Genomic DNA, 18,363 nt, shown 5'->3' on the forward strand with positions numbered 1-18,363 from the left:
TATGTCTTTCATAGTCTAAACAAATATATGTATCCTCGTAATCTATTACGGACATATCGCACATAAATTATATAAGGGTCCATAATAAGATGTCCCATTCGTCAATTGTTGTCTGGGTATAATCGACCCAGACTAACAAGGCGACTAAATACACCATTCGTGAAAAACACCAGTCAATTTAAGGACATATGATCACAAACTTTTTATTGTGATTAAACGCTGAAATTAATTTTATTAAAAGAATATATAAAAACCGAAATATTAGGTTCCCATTTAATGAAGAAAACCAAAATAGTACATTTTATATTTGAAATTAAAGCATTTTTTTTTTATAATCTGATTCATTATATGTCATTTTTTGAAACACGAAGACTAACTATACATCTCTAAATGAATAAAACGCTTGTTTAAAAGATGTACAACTTCATTAATCCATTCATTCATCTATCATCCTAATAATTAATCAACACAGAAAATCTTTACAAGAATGCATCAAATTTCCTACTGACATTCAACTTTAAATATCGTTTTGATATGACTTTCTGGAGACATTATGTAAACTGAAGGAAGAAAAAAGATAGTATTTTAAAGGTCTAGCTGATAAAGATGAACCGAAATATTCAAAGACGAATATGACTGAACTTATTATATAATGTTCGTGAAAGATTACGAAGACAAACTCGTAAGATATATTCGAGTCAGTCCAGTACTCTCCCAGTACTATCTTCCATTAACAAGTTGAATATTTTCAGAGTTGTCGACCTTTTGGTGTTTTGTTCGAGGAAAAAAACAAAGCGTATGAAATTTAATTAGTATCAATGTACATTTAATTATGGGTCACACACCTGGCAAACAATGGGATTTAATTTTAGAACTTCAAACGTTATGATTGAATTAGCACCCATTTAGTTGATTGCAAAAATAACACTTTCATCTGTCAATCTTATGAATATGTATGAGGTGGGCAGTATTAAAGGCGCTTGCTATTTACAAAGTACCCATTCATATGAAAACCATAAATTTGTACAGAGGGACTTTGCCGTGGACGTGGGATTTAGTTCAGATTATCGTTTGATCAACAACACCACATTTGATTTTCTGAGGATATTTTTTTTTATTAATTTTACACTAATAGGTATCATCATCTTCAACGGTTTTGAAACGCCCCCTGTGTAAGCGTGTGCTCGTACTGATAGACACGGTATTTATCACTGGTAACAAAAAACTCGGAGAGTCTGCAGTGTTTAAGTTAGGGAATAGGCAGACTTCTCGTAAATTTGAAACTAGATGCACCACAACAAAAATATACGTAGTTTGCATTAGCTCTTGAAAAGTTTTTATTATATTCAGGAATTTACACTTGTATCGTTTCATTATGTGGAAATCATTATCAGCCGTTTTATTTTGCTTCATTTTGTCAGTAGTGCTTTATTCCAGTCTCACAGATGCACAAACGGCACAACGGACAGTTAATAGATTCCAGACTTGCAGAGATGTGAATTTCTGTTGCCCTGGACGAAATAACACGTGCTATGCTTTCGGACCACGAAGGGACGGCAACGTAAATGAATCAAAATGTTTTTGCGATGATAATTGTAGAGCAATGAATGATTGCTGTATAGACCATGAAAGTTATTGTGAATATCAAAGAGGTGAGTGTTTCTAATCATTATAGTATGTATAAGTGTGTACAAAAATGTATTTGGCAAATGAGACGCACTTGCGTAAGATGATAGCACACGTGTATGTAATTTATCAAAGGTGAAGTTATATTTAGTAGAGTACACCCAACTTGCATTATGTTAAGACAATCATTATTGAATTCCTTACTTTGTCACTAGATTTATTTGGGGAGGGGTGTCCGGCCCGGACGGCTTCTCTTAGATGGGGCTACATTTATATGGGTATTGCAAATGTTGCATCTGTTCCCCTCAAACTTTGCTAGTTTAGAGAGCCACCGTCCTCCTTTCAAAATTTGGGTCTTTATCTGGTTTTGTTGGTAATTTGGGGGATTGTTTAAACCGGGATGTGAGAAAGTGCGTGTGAATAAGTTGGGGGTAATTTCCGTATTCATATTGCAATAATTCAACTGTAAAAACAAGATCTAATAAGAAAAGCAACTATTTTATACCCATTCAAGAGGAAAAGTCTTTATTGGCGAGAAAATCTAATATGTGAAAAACCTTTCCACTAGCAAGAATTTGTGATGAATTGATTCTTGAAAAATCAGTCAGTTGAAAATGACAAATTATGTTCATTACCCACACTTGAACAGCAATACACAAATTGTATGTGCAACAATGCCGACTTTTAGTAGCTGTCTGTTGAGTACATAGAGTAATTGTCTTTAAACATCACATAAAATAACATTATTTATTTTACAAATACTTTGACAGAGACTTAACTCTTTTATCTCCTGAGAAAATGTCATGTCACTTTGATCTTCAATTATTTTTACCTGATAAAATCTTCTTTTTACCTGCAATGAAATTGTAACAGAATTATTTGGAAAGATGTTCGGCAAGGATGACATGAAGCTTAACACATTATTGTCTTGAAAAAATATTGTAAATTTGATCTTAGAAAAACTCTTGGAATGTTTATACAAATATTGTCAATCATGTTACAATGGAAAAATAATCAATCTGAAAATGCAGCTACATACATGCCAAGTTCCATTGGAAAAGGATGAGAAATTAACACCTGTAGTTGAGAAATTTACAAATCTTATTAAAATAAATGACAATATGATTAGGCAATGTATGATATATTTATTATTTGATACACCCATCTATCTTTGGAGAGATAACAAGGATCCGGTCATGTCCAGGGGGCAGGTTAGGACTTACCTGACAAAATTTAATTACATATTTTACAGTTATGTCATTGTATGTGTAATAGATTTGTTGTTGACTTAAGATTAAGGTAGCTAGGGGAGGGTGGAGGAAAATTACTTGTACATTGATAGATTTTGTTATCCTCCCAAGTTCTACCACAACAATACCTAAAATCCTTTGAAGCTTGATTTATTTCTTTGTCAAACAACATCCTTTGTTTTTGTTTTCCACATTATGTCAGTGAAATTTATTTCTGATAAATTTGTGATGTAATTGCATCTTAATAAGTTTTATGAATAATGTGAACACTCTTTAGTGTTTTCGATGGTGTAGAAGGATCAAATAAAGTGTTTATATGTTGCTGATCTTGGGGTGTTTTGAGTTTAACGCCTTTATTATTAACAGTATTAACCTTGCACATCTGTTAAGGTAGCAATTGAAACCTAGGTATAAAATTAAAAGATAAAAGTGCATCTTTGTTAACCTACAGACTTGACAAAGCTCTTTACCAGACATGTAGATAATAGACAAGTATAGGACATCATTTTGACCGCTTGACCAAAAGACCCATGCAGTAGCCTAAGGAATGATGTCACATACATGTACGATAAGATATAAAGATTAAATTGTCCTTATTGTCCAGTGTCCATCAAAAACACCTTAACTGTGACCAGAACATGATAACTCATTATTGGTCAGCAATGGTCAGTCATGTCAGTTTTGGTTTGAAATCAGACAAGTGGAAGATTTTCATTTTGTATCTAACACAAAGTTTAATGAAGCATAGAAGATGGATATTAGACCTCATCAGGTCAGATAAAAGACCAGAAGCAACTCTGGTAATGGAATATTAATGAATTTTATGAAAAGCAACTGATGGTTTTAAAATGAAAAAATAAAATGGTTTTATTAAACGATTATATCAAATTGACAAGAAAATCAAATTTGTGTTAAGCGAAAATATCTTGTGTAAACACTAAAAAAGGTATAACTTTTTGACCGAACTTTAAAAATGAAATTGGTTTTATTATTATTTAAAGTTTTAATCATGTTAATTTGTGAAAAAAATAGTTAAATTAATGCACAAAGAAAACTATGTGATAGAAACTTCAAAAACATGTATATTTAGTTTAGAATCTGTTGCAGTACCCTCTATGTCCTTGTCTAAGGTCAAACCAAAAACTATAAATTGTTAATTGTTATTATATAACAAGCAGCATTAAAAGCATTGAGACCATTTGACTTAAATCAGAATGTTTTTGAATTGAATGATGTCTTCTTGAGCCAGCCGTTAGCCTTTGAATTTAGCTTAAATATGTAGGTTAGATACAAATTTATAAACATTTACATGTAAATCACATTATTACGTTCTTATCCTGAAATCTGATTCTGCCCTAGCTGATTAACATCCCTGATTGGAGGAAACTAGTCTAGATTGTCTTCCTATTTTTTTTTAACTTTTATTTTGACTAAGGAATAGTTTAATATCATATACACATTTTGATCAAGTTATTTGGCTGATTTGTTGTTTACTAGTTTGTGATCACTGACGTTTCAAGTGCACTTTTTACCAAGTTTCTGTTATAATTCATATTACTGCCAAAAAGTTAGATATTATTCAAAAATATCTCAAATATTATTTTGATTTCTAAATTTCATAATTCATAGAAAGAGTTTGAATAGTCATATAGTAAAAAAAGTTAAGAACATGTGTAAACTTATAAGATTATTTAACTTTTAATCAGTTAAACATTTATTTAAAGTTCTTTATTCATTGACACATGAACTAAATATGGTTTTACATGTATTTAAGCCCCAACTGGACGAAATTCTTCCTGCCCTGTGTAACACCTGTTAGTTAGGTTATGCAGGAGCAATGTTAGGTACATTTTAAGATTAACTTATGATTTTAAAAATTCATGCCTCAATGATAATCTTTTGGAAGGTATGGTTAAGAGATTGGATTAGTATATAAATATATGGAAAGTTGAAATTACAAACTCATGTTTATATAGTGCCATTTATGCTTGTACTAACTAGCCACAAGCTAAAAGTAACTTGTATGTTTTATAATACATTTATTTAACTAATATAAACTACATTTATAAATATACAAAATACATTAATTTGGACCACATGAATATAAATCCTTACTAAAACATTGTAAAAAAGAAAAAAACTGCAGGGAAAAAGTATGCACACTTTGAAAGAATAGAGAATGGAAAAGGAGAATGTGTCAAAGAGACAAAGACCCTTCCAGAGATCAGCCCAAGGCCATAAATAACGAGAAAATCCAGCATCTGTAGGAGAGTTTCAGTTGGCCCTTAAACAACTAAGTATACTAGTTCAGTGAAATGGCCACCACACTAAATTGCAAAACATACAAATGAACCAAATTAAAAAACCAACACAAAACTATCAAAGACTATCTAAGGTTCCTGACTATGGAGAGACACAAAAATGCAGGATGTTTATGAGAACTTGTTACCACCCCTCCATTTCCCGACTACCGAAACCTATAGCTGGTGTTGAATAAACAGACACACAGTAAAACTGTTTATAAAATAAGTTTTAGTCAGATGTAAGAATAGGTAACAGGAAACTAATCTAAATATCGAGGTCTATTTTAGTATCTAAAAATTCAAGACTTCTTGCTATTTCTTTAGTTCATTGAATATGCTGTTGACAATTAAAAGATTGCACTTAACAATGCTTAAACTTACATCCTGTGCATGTTTTGAAATAATAGCCACTGAGTCTTATAATTCGTCTCTTCAGCATCAGATTTACAAGTCACAGATTGTACATGTTAAAACTAAAAGACAGAGGGAAATTTTGCAAATCAGACTATAAACTGTTCCCTCGTGATAAACCATACACTGTAGGTAAAAATTAGGGTTAATCTGCAGCTTTACTTAACTAATTAACACTAATAATACTCAAAATGCATAAAAAATCTGTGTAAATTCAGTAATTTTTGAAAATCTTCTGAGATAATTACCTTCATGCTGTAGAGATAAATAAAAAGACTTCTTCAGACACCTAAGTACTTAAACTACATGTATACAGTGTACTTTTTGATAGATCAGACACTTTGCATGTTTATATTGTGATAACACACGACCAGGGTTATCAACTTATTCTTTTTACACAGATAACAGTAGTTCAGTCAATATTTACACCAGAATGAATCTAATAAATGTTTACTTTAATAATAAAGACTCATGTCCTAAGACAACAGCAAACAGTGGTAAATTAATCATATCCACAACCTTGATAACATGCTTGCATACTTTATCTAAATATTGTGTGCTAAGCAAAATTGTCTCATTTGGTATCTAGGGTGGGGACATGAAAAATAGCTTGATAGATTTTCAACAATCAGAAGATTAACTTTTGTCCAAATTTGTTTTGATGAAAGAGCTGTAATCCTTATTTAATTTCAGTGTAGTTGAATGATCATTTGGAGGTTGTTTGATTCAATAAGAAACTTTATTTTTCTGATAAATTTGGAGTATAACTTTCAATCTCAATTGTTGATATTTTGTTTGCATGCTAGAATCTGCAGTATTTAGATCATATATTGCACTGACCTGTTTTTAATTACATGAATTTATTTAGCTTTGAATATTAAACTAGGTTCTGACATTTTTTTCACTTTTGACTCAGCTGTCAGAAACTTGACAATTCTGACTCAACACAAATTTATGACAAATCTGAAACTTTTTTTTATAGTTTTCCTCTTGTTACAAATATGAAAAGTCTTAACTTGTTTATATCGGTATGGAATCTGTAATAAGCTGATGTCCGTCAAAGAAGTTATAAGCTTGAAAGAGAATTTTACTACATGTAGTACCTTTAACATATCTTTTGCCCTTAGCAGATCTTAGCAGGAGCTGCCATTGTCTAAAAATGTCTAAAATATATTCATTGAGATGATTGCAGACAGATGTATAAGTAAATGTTCTGACCCATTATGTTCTTGACCACATGTTGTTTGCATAACAATTCACCTTTAAATGTAGGTAAGATGACCTGACTTTGTTGCTCTGGTCGTTTTTTAGGGTAAAGTTTTAGAACTGATCCATATCTATTTTAACTTGCAAGGCTGCTTTCATGGGAACAACAGAATATGTAGGTCTGAAGATGAATTTGACCTAATAATGTGTAACTGTTATCCTTTTGCTTATCTTGTAACCTTGTTCCAAGTGGAGGGTTTAGGAGGGGGATGTTAAACTCGGTGACTTATCAATATTCAATAAAATGCTCAAATTGTTACCTTTACAAAGAATGATGCACACCTAAATTCCTTTTCATACAAATGTATGCACTCAGTTTTAAATATAAAATAAACACTGGTTTTGAGGTTTTTGAATAATAGAGCATTATAGATGTATAGATCTATGGTCAGATGAACAATGTAACATTGATTTTGAATATTCTATGAATTGTCAGTGCAAAATATTAAAGTTCATAAGCCTAACATGAAATTTTGTAATAAGAAACTTCAGTAAATATAATTATGAGTATTTTTTTTTTTTTTAAATTATTCAGAATCATGCTTTTTCTTAACTTAATTATAGTTTACTTTGATTAATATTCACCTTGATGTAAATAGATGATCAGATTTAAGGATTCAGGTAAAATTGAAAATGATTGGTTAAGTCTGTTGCCCATCAATACCAGTCTTCAGGTGAATAGTGTCATGTGAGTAATTCTGTATGGAAAGAATTAAACAGCAATAAACATTGACCTGTAATTAGACAGTATGTTGTATGCAATAGGTCATTGTGTTGAGGATTAGTATTATTTAGAATTGTATAAGAAATTGTTTTCCTGTGATCATTGGTGGATTTTGGACAGCCCATAATTTATTGTGCCTCCAGAAGTCAAACCACATCTTAAAAGCTTTTAATATGAATGTGATTTAAAATATTTTAAAATTGACTTTCTATCAATTATTATGTTTGGTCTTGGTTTATTTTTGTGTTAACTAATCAGATATACTTTAAAAATTAAGTACATTGGGTTAGTTTTGATACAGAAATGATTAATTGTACTTAGTATTAAATTAAAGTTTAAAAAAAAGCTTCCCCATTTTATCATTAGAGTACTCTCAGTAAAACTTAAAAATTATGTCAGTTCACGTCTGTGGTATGAACCAGAGGGGAGATAAACCTAAATGAAAAATGTAAGGGAAATAACTCTTATATACTTTAATTACTTAGTAAGTTCAATAAAATAAATATACATATATATATTAAAAATATAAAATGTAGATAGACATACAGAAATAAGTGTGGTCATTAACAGTCAAATGGTGAACAAAGGCAACACTGTTTATAGAGTTTAAAGTTGGTATTTATTTGGATTGAAAATATTTTCCCAATGCCTGGCACTTCCAAACAGGAAAAATATACTTTAAGTAAAAGTGATAAAATCTTAATGATAAGTGTAGTCAAGATGAAAGAGCACACAATCCATGCATGCTAAATTGTAAATATTTTATTATCTTCATAATATTTAGATCTTTTATGATTTATGATGTATATTAAAGTGATGACATTATAAGTAATGGATTTTTTTTTCAAGTTGTGTCAGTGATAAGAAAATCTAAATATTTAGGAAGGTTGCAGTACTAACAGCTTAGGAAGACAGGCCTTTCATCTCATTTATGTTATGTTTAAAGGTTTATTAAGTTTATTAAAGATTTAGAAAAATATATATGAAAACAATATCACTTTTATCAGTAAAAAAAAACCCTGAAAAGTTTGAAACATGTGATGCTTTATTATAACATGACCATAGCAAGTTCAGTTTCTAAAAAAATTTATTCAACCTTGCAAGAATTAAAAAAGTAATTTCATTTAAAAAAATATATTTAGAGGTTATTAGCCCTTTATTTAAATATTCGCAACAATTTATCATCACAGCAAATGTCTGTAATTTAGTTAATACTGTGTGTACCATCACCCCATCTTCTGAAGCCTCAATTTATTTGATTTCCAGACAGATAAGCTAATAAAACATGACTTCCACATGGTTAACTAATAAGTAGAGGTGTATAAACACTCCCAAACACCTGTTAAAATTACACTTATCTTCTGCATGTTTAGAGAGAGTGTGTGTTTGTGTGCATGTACCACGTTACTGCAAAGCTAATCCAAACCTTTTATGGGTTTTTAAGAATGTTTGCTTCTGTCAATAGCTGCTGTTGGTGAACCTCTTCTGAAACAAAATCTAACTTCAGTGAGTAATTCATTTGAGGTTCACAGTAAAAATTCCATTTTGTGATGTAAAGAACCAATATCAACATGGCAGCTAGTACTATAAATAGACTTTTTAAATGCATTAATATTTCATTATATTGTGAATAATAATCTCACTCTGAATCCAAATTTAATATAAGTTGAAATATGTTTGAAATAAAAAAATACGCCCATTAATTACTGTACTAATTAAACAAGTAACCATTTGTTATGAAAAGATGTTGTATGATTTCATGATTATTGTGTATTTGCGTTGCTGTCTTGTTATATATATATCTGTACATGTCTCCTGTTTAGGTTTTATTTTGTGATATACATGCCTGATAAACCTTGGATTCAAGGATAGATATATTCATGAATGTTGGGTTTATTAGGTGAAACACAGTGCATTACTGAGTAGTAGGTTTTATGAATGGAAATCTCTCCACATGAGTTTATACAGAAGTAATGTGACTGTGTGAAGTCTTTAAATATGTCAAGGTATATAAAAGGTATATCTGGGTACAATTAAATGCCATTTTAAGTTTGATATATTTTCCACCACCTGCAAGTTACACATAAATTATCTGTCTGTAGATACTCTCAAATGAACAAAGCTAACCAAAAGTAAATGACCTCTCTTAGGCAATTAACAGATATCTTTTTAGACTTTTAAGCAGCTGTTAAATGAATAAACTCAGTTTTTACACAAAGTGTCATGTTAAATTATGTTTTTATTTGAGCAGTTTGTTGATGAGTGTGTCTAAGTAAGGTATAATTACAATATTTCATAAGTGGCAAAAGGCTTAACTTAAACTCCAAAGTTACCTGAATGCAGTTTTATAATGTTTTTTGAAGTGCATGTGAATTGCTTGCTGATTTTTTTTTTTAAATGAAGAAAAACCATTCATATTAGTTAACTAAGTCTACTAGCTGAGTGAGGAAGGTGTATTTCCTATATTGATTTATACAACTGTCACCATAGGTAGTTTTACTATCAGGTTGCAATCTTGTCTAAATAATAACTTCAGAACATACCAGGAAATGAATAAGCCTGGCCTTATTACACCTGTAAGATTTATTAAGATATTGCAGTGAATGACATAATCTGATCATAATTTGAATTTATATCTTACCCCATCTCAATCTGTTATTTTGATTTATGGATAATGCTTTCAAGGTGTTCATTTAAAAAGCATACTTGTATTTTTTGGGAGATGATCTTTTTTTATTTTTATTATGTTCACTTGTTGTCTATGGTGGAATTGGTTACTGAAAATCCTAGCTACCTGAATGCTTATAAATCTGGCACAATTCCTCATCACTCTTCTTTGTCATTATCTATATATACATGTACATAAGTGCTCTTGTAACTCTTATATCTGATTAGATTTAGCCCTTTCCTTGTGCATGTGTACTTTTATTCCCACATGTAGAACTGATGGTAGTGAAATGCATGATTCTGTCTTCTTGTGTAAATGAAACTCTAAGGAAATTATGTTGTTGTTTGTTTTGTTGTTTGGTTTTTTTTTTTTTTTTGGGGGGGGGGGGGGGGTGTAAACTAGTGTATTTCTTTCAAAGGATAGGGTACAGTGGTAAAAGATTCACTGTTACACTAGCACATCATTACAAACTTATGTTTGTCAAATTTGATTAAAATGTATAACTGAATATTAGTATTTGATTTACAGTGATCAGTTAACCTGTACAATATAGTGCTAATATTGATCTGATCTGAGTTTAATAGTAATTACTTTACTAGTACTTATGATAGTTAAAAGAAAATGCCCCCAGTCTTTCCTTACTGTTGTATGTTTTCAAACAGAAGCAAACTTATGCAAAATTTTAATCAAGGATCAAATTTATTTTACTATAATAAAAAATGCTCCTTGATATAATGATTCATTACATTAATGTGGTTTACCCTATAACCACAAAAATATTTAATAAAAACCATCAATTTTAACAGCTCATAATTTTAACAAAGTCTCAATTGACAAATTGTTTATTAAAGGTTGTATGAGAAATTTAAGAAGTTCCTTTTCTCTCAAATCTTGGTATGTGGTTAAAGGGTCATCTTACAGTAAATCTGTATTTTTGAAATCCAATCATAGTTAGAAAATTTTAATAAGATTTTATAGACTGCTATATTGAAAATTAACTTCAGGAGGTGCTTTTAAGATTTAACTATCATTTATCAAAAGAACAAATTTCCAAAATTAATTTAGATTTATCAATATACTGTTGTGTCTGGAATGTGAACTGTAGAATATGTGAAGCATGAGGATAAGGCCATTCATTTATTTAAGGCTTAGCTAGACAACAAAAGAGTACCAAGGACACCGAAGTTTGAACCTTAACTAGAACATTGTATTCTGAAAATATTACATGTAATGCTGTCAGCTTTTTCATACCATTTTTCCTTAATACTGCAGGCAATGACACTGGATATCGTGCTATCCTAAATCGATCTAATGCAGCAAAACACAAGATCTATAAACTAGTCAAGCAACTTCTTGTAAGAGTTATTGGCCTTTAAATTTTGTTCATGCTTAAAAGCAATATTAGATAGAGCGGAGCAATAAAAAGCAAAAATGATCAGCTATATTAGACCTACTAAAAGTTGACTTGGTCGAAATTGTTAGTTGATTCCTTATATGAGTTATTGTTCTTCAAGTTTTTTTTGTTTGAATTATATCAATGATTAATCATTGGTTTATAGAGAGAAATGGTTAACAGCAGAAATGATCAGTAAGACAATATTTTGACCCACAAAGATCAGTAAGACAAGATGTTGGCCCACAAAGATCAGTGAGACAAGTTATTGGCTCACAAAGATCAGTGAGACAATATTTTAACCCACAAAGATCAGTGAGACAAGATGTTGGCCCACAAAGATCAGTGAGACAAGATGTTGGCCCACAAAGATCAGTGAGACAATATTTTGACCCACAAAGATCAGTGAGACAATATTTTAACCCACAAAGATCAGTGAGACAATATTTTGACCCACAAAGATCAGTAAGACAAGATGTTGGCCCACAAAGATCAGTGAGACAAGATGTTGGCCTACAAAGATCAGTGAGACAATATTTTAACCCACAAAGATCAGTGAGACAAGATGTTGGCCCACAAAGATCAGTGAGACAAGATGTTGGCTCACAAAGATTAGTGAGACAATATTTTAACCCACAAAGATCAGTGAGACAATATTTTAACCCACAAAGATCAGTAAGACAAGATGTTGGCCCACAAAGATCAGTGAGACAAGATGTTGGCCTACAAAGATCAGTGAGACAATATTTAAACCCAAAAGGATCAATAAAACAAGATGTTGGCCCCCCTAAGATCAGTGAGACAAGATGTTGGCCCACAAAGATCAGTGAGACAAGATGTTGGCCCACAAAGATCAGTGAGACAATATTTTAACCCACAAAGATCAGTGAGACAATATTTTAACCCACATAGATCAGTGAGACAATGTTTTAACCCACAAAAATCAATAAAACAAGATGTTGGCCCCAAAGATCAGTGAGACAAGATGTTGGCCCACAAAGATCAGTGAGACAATATTTTAACCCACAAAGATCAGTGAGACAATATTTTAACCCACAAAGATCAGTGAGACAATATTTTAACCCACAAAGATCAGTAAGACAAGATGTTGGCCCACAAAGATCAGTAAGACTAGATGTTGGCCCACAAAAATCAGTGAGACAATATTTTAACCCACAAAGATCAGTAAGACTAGATGTTGGCCCACAAAGATCAGTTAGACAATATTTTAACCCACAAAGATCAGTAAGACTAGATGTTGGCCCACAAAGATCAGTGAGACAATATTTTAACCCACAAAGATCAGTAAGACAAGATGTTGGCCCACAAAGATCAGTTAGACTAGATGTTGGCCCACAAAGATCAGTAAGACTAGATGTTGGCCCACAAAGATCAGTGAGACAATATTTTAACCCACAAAGATCAGTAATACAATATTTTGGCCAACCAAGTTTTCATTCAACACAAGCATTCTTGTTACATTGTGTTAATACTGTATGCAAAAATGCAGGGTATCAATACAGGACACTACTTAGCTTAAATAAGGTGTCTTATTAGCTAAATACAGGTGTTACATGTTGACATAGGTCACCTGTTATGTTTCTCACCTGTAATCAAGGTTACCTGTCAAACTTCATTAATCTTATCATAATTACACAATCATTTATTACCTAAGTTGTCTATAAATATTAGGGTGTTGACTTTTAATCCCTATTAATTATGCTGGGTCAATATTTGTTTAACAGTAAAGTGGTCTTTTGAGTCAGGTTGAAGTAGGGATTGTGTGTGAATTCAAATGTTTCCATAATATAAGGGTTATAGACATGTATACAACTGGGTAAACTATATTTTCAAAACCAGACTTATTAAATAGAGATGGGTATGGTCATTCAGGTACTACTTGTTAAAACATTGCATAATAAGACTATGTAGTATGTATTGTAGCCTTAAAGGATATTTTTGGAGGAAAAACAGAAAACCTTGAAATGAATGTACTATATATTATTTTTAGTATCCCCTTATGAAGAAACATTTCAAAGCTTTATATTACATAAAGGGACACATTTACTGACTTTATACCTTCTATTTATTTGACCAAGAAAAAAATGGAATTAATGAGTAACAAATTTCCTGCGTCCGAAGTGCTTTTCTGGATTTTCCTTCATCAGGAACGCTCAAAGTCAGATATTTGAATGCCAAGAATGCATAACAACTGAAAAAGTTGAAGAGACATGTTTATGATGATCATGAATGTATTCTTTCCAAATACGAAATGACTTTGAACTTTACAAGATATCAAGGAAATTGGATAAAAAAAGTTATTGGTAATGATTATGAACTAAAGCAGATGATGTATTTTTCCTGTTGTCCATAAATATATTTTGTCTTACTTATTCTGTGTTGAGAATAATTCTACTTATCTTGTGTTGAGTATATATCTAGAAGAAACCTTTTGTTTAAATATTGATTTCTTTTGCAGGACAAGACTGTGTGCTAAGTACATGGACTGAATGGTCAAAGTGTGACAGTCAATGTGGCAAGGGTATCCAGAAACGTAAACGTCATGTCAAAGAGTCAGCAGCCCATGGTGGCAAACCCTGTGGTCATCAGAGACAGAAGAGGGTCTGCTATAATGAGAACTGTGAAGATATACAAAGTGTAGAATACTCAGCTAGAGAATTGAGAGGTTTGTGGTTAAACATAGGGATAGCAGCATTCATCCTAATGAACCGAACTAATAAAGTCAAACTAGTATGGTCATGTAACAATGCATCAAATAAAGGAGATGTTACAACTACCATATTTTGTATTAGTTTGGGGGAGGGGGATTGTTAATTTTGTAGACAAAAAATTGGGGTCACACCTGGTGGGAAATTATTATCGTTTATATCAGTGTCCCTGTACAAATTGTTCAGAGATTTTACTTCTTAATTTATTATATCATGGATACATACAAGACTTCACTTATCAATCCTTTCCAGAATTTAAAAACATTTTAAATGGATGTATAATTTATTTCCAACTATTATTTTAATTTTCCCCTCCTAATTAGGCACACGCCCATAATTTATTTTCAGTTATCTAAGCACCAGTGCACTTGGAATGAATGCTGTATATCATAACACAATAGTTCTTTGTATAATACATGCCTGTAAACATCACAGACAAGCCGCTATGTATATTCATTCTAATCATAGAAATGCAAGTTTGTATAGTACACAATCATATTGAGATATTGGAAAATTTTAAGTCTGCCATTCCATGAAATATTTAATTAGAATTTGTTTAAATGAACTTTCAACTGACAACTGATCAGACAATAGTTTTAGGTTAACTGAATGCAGAAAAGTACATTAAAGTCAACCCTACAAAGGCATCCATTTTTACTATTTAAAAAATTGACTGGCATAATGGGGAGATAATTTGGATGAGCTGTGCCATGCCAACAATAACAAGTCTCTGTACTCTTTTGAAGTGATTTAATTAAGAAATTAAGTAAAACAATCTGGTAATACATTTATAAAACAACGAAAAACAAATTCATAATGCTTTAAAAATGTTTAAATTGGTGAATTATCAGTAGTAAAGGAATAATGGTAGCCTATACAGTGCAGAATTTTCAGTTTTTATACAAACAATACAAAGTTAACAATGGCATCAACATATTGTTTGTTACATTTAACATTAATTTTACTAAACAGTACAGTAACTTCATTTACAAGGTGGCATGATTTTAATGTTGATAGTTAAAGAAGAGCATTAAAAGACACTTAAGTTTACAATGAGGAAGGTGTATCTAGATTTAGAGGGAAAGTTTATTGGTGGTGTAATGACGTCGTGTAATAATGAAGTATACTTTGATGGTAAAGTGAAAAACTTGGTCAAGTAATAATATGACGCAGATAACAGCAGTGTATAATCTTCAGAATGAGGCAATACCACTGTATAGGTTTTGCATATTTACAAATATGTTTTTCATTATAACACCCTTTTTTGCATAACTTACATGACTTGTTGACTTGGTTTGTGCTCTTTAATGCCAAAACATATTACGTTTTATGTGTTTTTCTTTGTAAGAAGGTCATTAGATGTTAAGACGGAGATGTTAGTAAAAGTTGTGCTTATAGCATACAAAAAAAATGTTATCTGACATATCGTTTATATCACTATGTTGATTACTGGTTAAAAGGGGAAACATTATGGCACTGGCTTTACAAGTGTTTTGGTAATTAGTTCATTGACCTGGCCCTACTAATCAAACCTCTGATAGTAATTATGTTTGGTAAGTTTATTCATTTTCTTCATTGACTAGTTATAAACAGGTGCTCTTTTCAATATAAATAAATACTGCATTTTCTTTTCCAATTATATACAATTGTCAGGTTTGCAAGTTTGTTAATTATTAAGGGTGACTTAAAGTTAACTAAGAGGTTACATATTTTTGTTCATAATAATCAAAATTTAGTACTTTCAGTTGAATGTTGGAGAATTACCTTAAATCATAAATTATATTTTTCAAACCTCTTGACAATTATATGAATTGATTAAAAATAAATGTTAGCAAAACGTTTTTGAAGAAAATGCTGCTTAATTTTTTGGGAAAGAAGAAACAGCTCTGAACAATTGTTTTGGGAACTTTTCCCAACATTACCAATTCTCAATGTCATGAATGTGTGTTGGTCTAAACAAGGCAGGGTTAATATTCATATCAAATTAATGGGTTTTGTCCTGATATGCATGTAATATTTACCCCTGGATGATAATCAGTATCATCTCCTGTTAGTTGTTTTAATCTGCAGTTTGCACCCATTAGCAATTGAAAACTAATTAATACCTGACTATGTTTGCATCAATATCAATATTTCACTATGTTTTTCACATTTAAGAGTAGTTAAATTTCTCAATAGGGTAATTGTAAGCACTTTTTCAACAATTTGTATTTACAATTGTATTATGCAGTAATTTGCATCCTGATTTAAGTCTATAGACTTGTGGGTAAATTTGCATATTGTTGTTATTTCTTCTTTGATTGAGTCCCTCTGGAAATGAAGCATCAATATTTACCCAGCAAATTTGTTCTATTTCCATCATGGTATGGCCTGGTGGAATATTGACCAAAAATGTTTGGCAAAAGACAGCTTTTCCCATTCTTCCTTTTACTATACAAATTAAATTATTCTAAAATGGATTTTGCGTTCATTATAAAACAAATACAACTTCTGACCGTTTTCTAGATTGGATATAAGAGACAATGAATACACTGAAAAACCATTATAGTATTTATTTTTAACTCGAAAGAGATAAAAACTACCTTGATTTAGTAAATTCAGAAGGCCTTCCTCAAGTTTGTATCCAAAGAAGTTCATTTGACAAACTACAACTTACATGTGTAAATTTTGTGTAATTGTCAAATCAAGATCAGCATTGCAAATTTTCAAAGTTTTTAAACAAATCTAAATGATAATTAGAATGGTGATCATTGTTAGGAGGAAGGCCTTCAGATTATCATTCTTGAGTACTTGTTGGGCAGTAATAACAAAATGATGGTTTAAATGTAGTATTTCGATATCAAAATGACCATCAGTATTTGTAGAATTTTAATATAGTTGTGATTTTCACCTTGCTACTGGCATTTTGCAGGTGTGGGTTCCTTGAAAAGACATATTTGTATTAAAATATTTCTCTGGATCAAAGCAGACTGTCACTTCTTGACACAAGAATAACAAACCTTGTCAAACTTTGTCTGAAATGATTTATGGAATCTAAACAACCAAGATAATAGATAAAGTGTTTGGTGGGTACTTAACTTTTATAACATGTAAATGATAGTTGAAAATGGACAATGATCTTCAGGCCACTTAGAAATTTACATGAACACATTATAACTGTAAGACAGTGGAAAGTCAACAATCAAAGCTAACCCCTATCAGTGATTGTCAGGTCATTTTGTTATAGGTATGTTTACACTGTATATATATATACTTATTTTGGGATAGTATGTATGGTGCCTCATGCACATTTCCCCCCTTTTTCCTCAAATTGACATTTTTCAAATTTAAATCAAATTAAACATAGGAACATTATCATCTCAAACAGCAATTCTTCGATAGTCTCAGTTTCATGGGTGCATCATATACGTAGGACTTCAAAGTATACTTTATGGTGAAGGCATTTGACTGAACTTTTTATTTATTTAATGAATATTATACAACCAGCCTGTCAGATATTTTGCATCATCTCATTATGTACACCTGCATATGTATTTGACTTTTTGATGTCCATCTGATAAAAACTGTGTTTTCCAGTTACTATCACAAAGTTTTTTAATCTTACATCCTATTTCATTAGTTCATAGTTGTGTATGATTTTCTCCTGTCTATAAAGCCACTCAGATCACAACCAGAAATGAATGATTTTTTGAGCTTATAAACCAATAACTCAATGTTCTATTTGTTATCAGCCTGCAGGCAGAATCAGTGAACCTATAAATATTACCAATAATGAAATGTTGCACCAAGTTATCCTTTCTATTTGTGTCAATTACAACAAAAAAACAGGAAAACAGAAAGCCACAGAACTGGTTAAGTTTATGTATGAGACTAATGTTTGACAAGTGCAGGTTTACTCTAGCAGAAAACTAGGAAATCAGTATTTTTTTCTTAAAAAATGTTAATTTCTTTCAATGAATGAATGTGATGCATGTAATGTAATGGATTTTTTTT

General features: G+C 31.1%; 1 protein-coding gene across 1 annotated transcript in view; it reads left to right on the forward strand.

The window, feature by feature from the left end:
* Positions 1 to 481: 481 nt before the first annotated feature.
* LOC139527673 (somatomedin-B and thrombospondin type-1 domain-containing protein-like) overlaps positions 482 to 18,363 on the forward strand; it is a 50,550-nt gene continuing 32,668 nt past the window's right edge. Inside the window, exons 1-2 of the mRNA XM_071323258.1 lie at positions 482 to 1,652; positions 14,121 to 14,327. Coding sequence (XP_071179359.1) covers positions 1,376 to 1,652; positions 14,121 to 14,327 — 484 coding nt within the window. The 5' untranslated portion in view covers positions 482 to 1,375. The remainder of the gene's footprint in view (positions 1,653 to 14,120; positions 14,328 to 18,363) is intronic.

Source organism: Mytilus edulis, chromosome 6, assembly GCF_963676685.1.
Source record: "Mytilus edulis chromosome 6, xbMytEdul2.2, whole genome shotgun sequence".
In the NCBI taxonomy this organism is placed as follows: domain Eukaryota; kingdom Metazoa; phylum Mollusca; class Bivalvia; order Mytilida; family Mytilidae; genus Mytilus; species Mytilus edulis.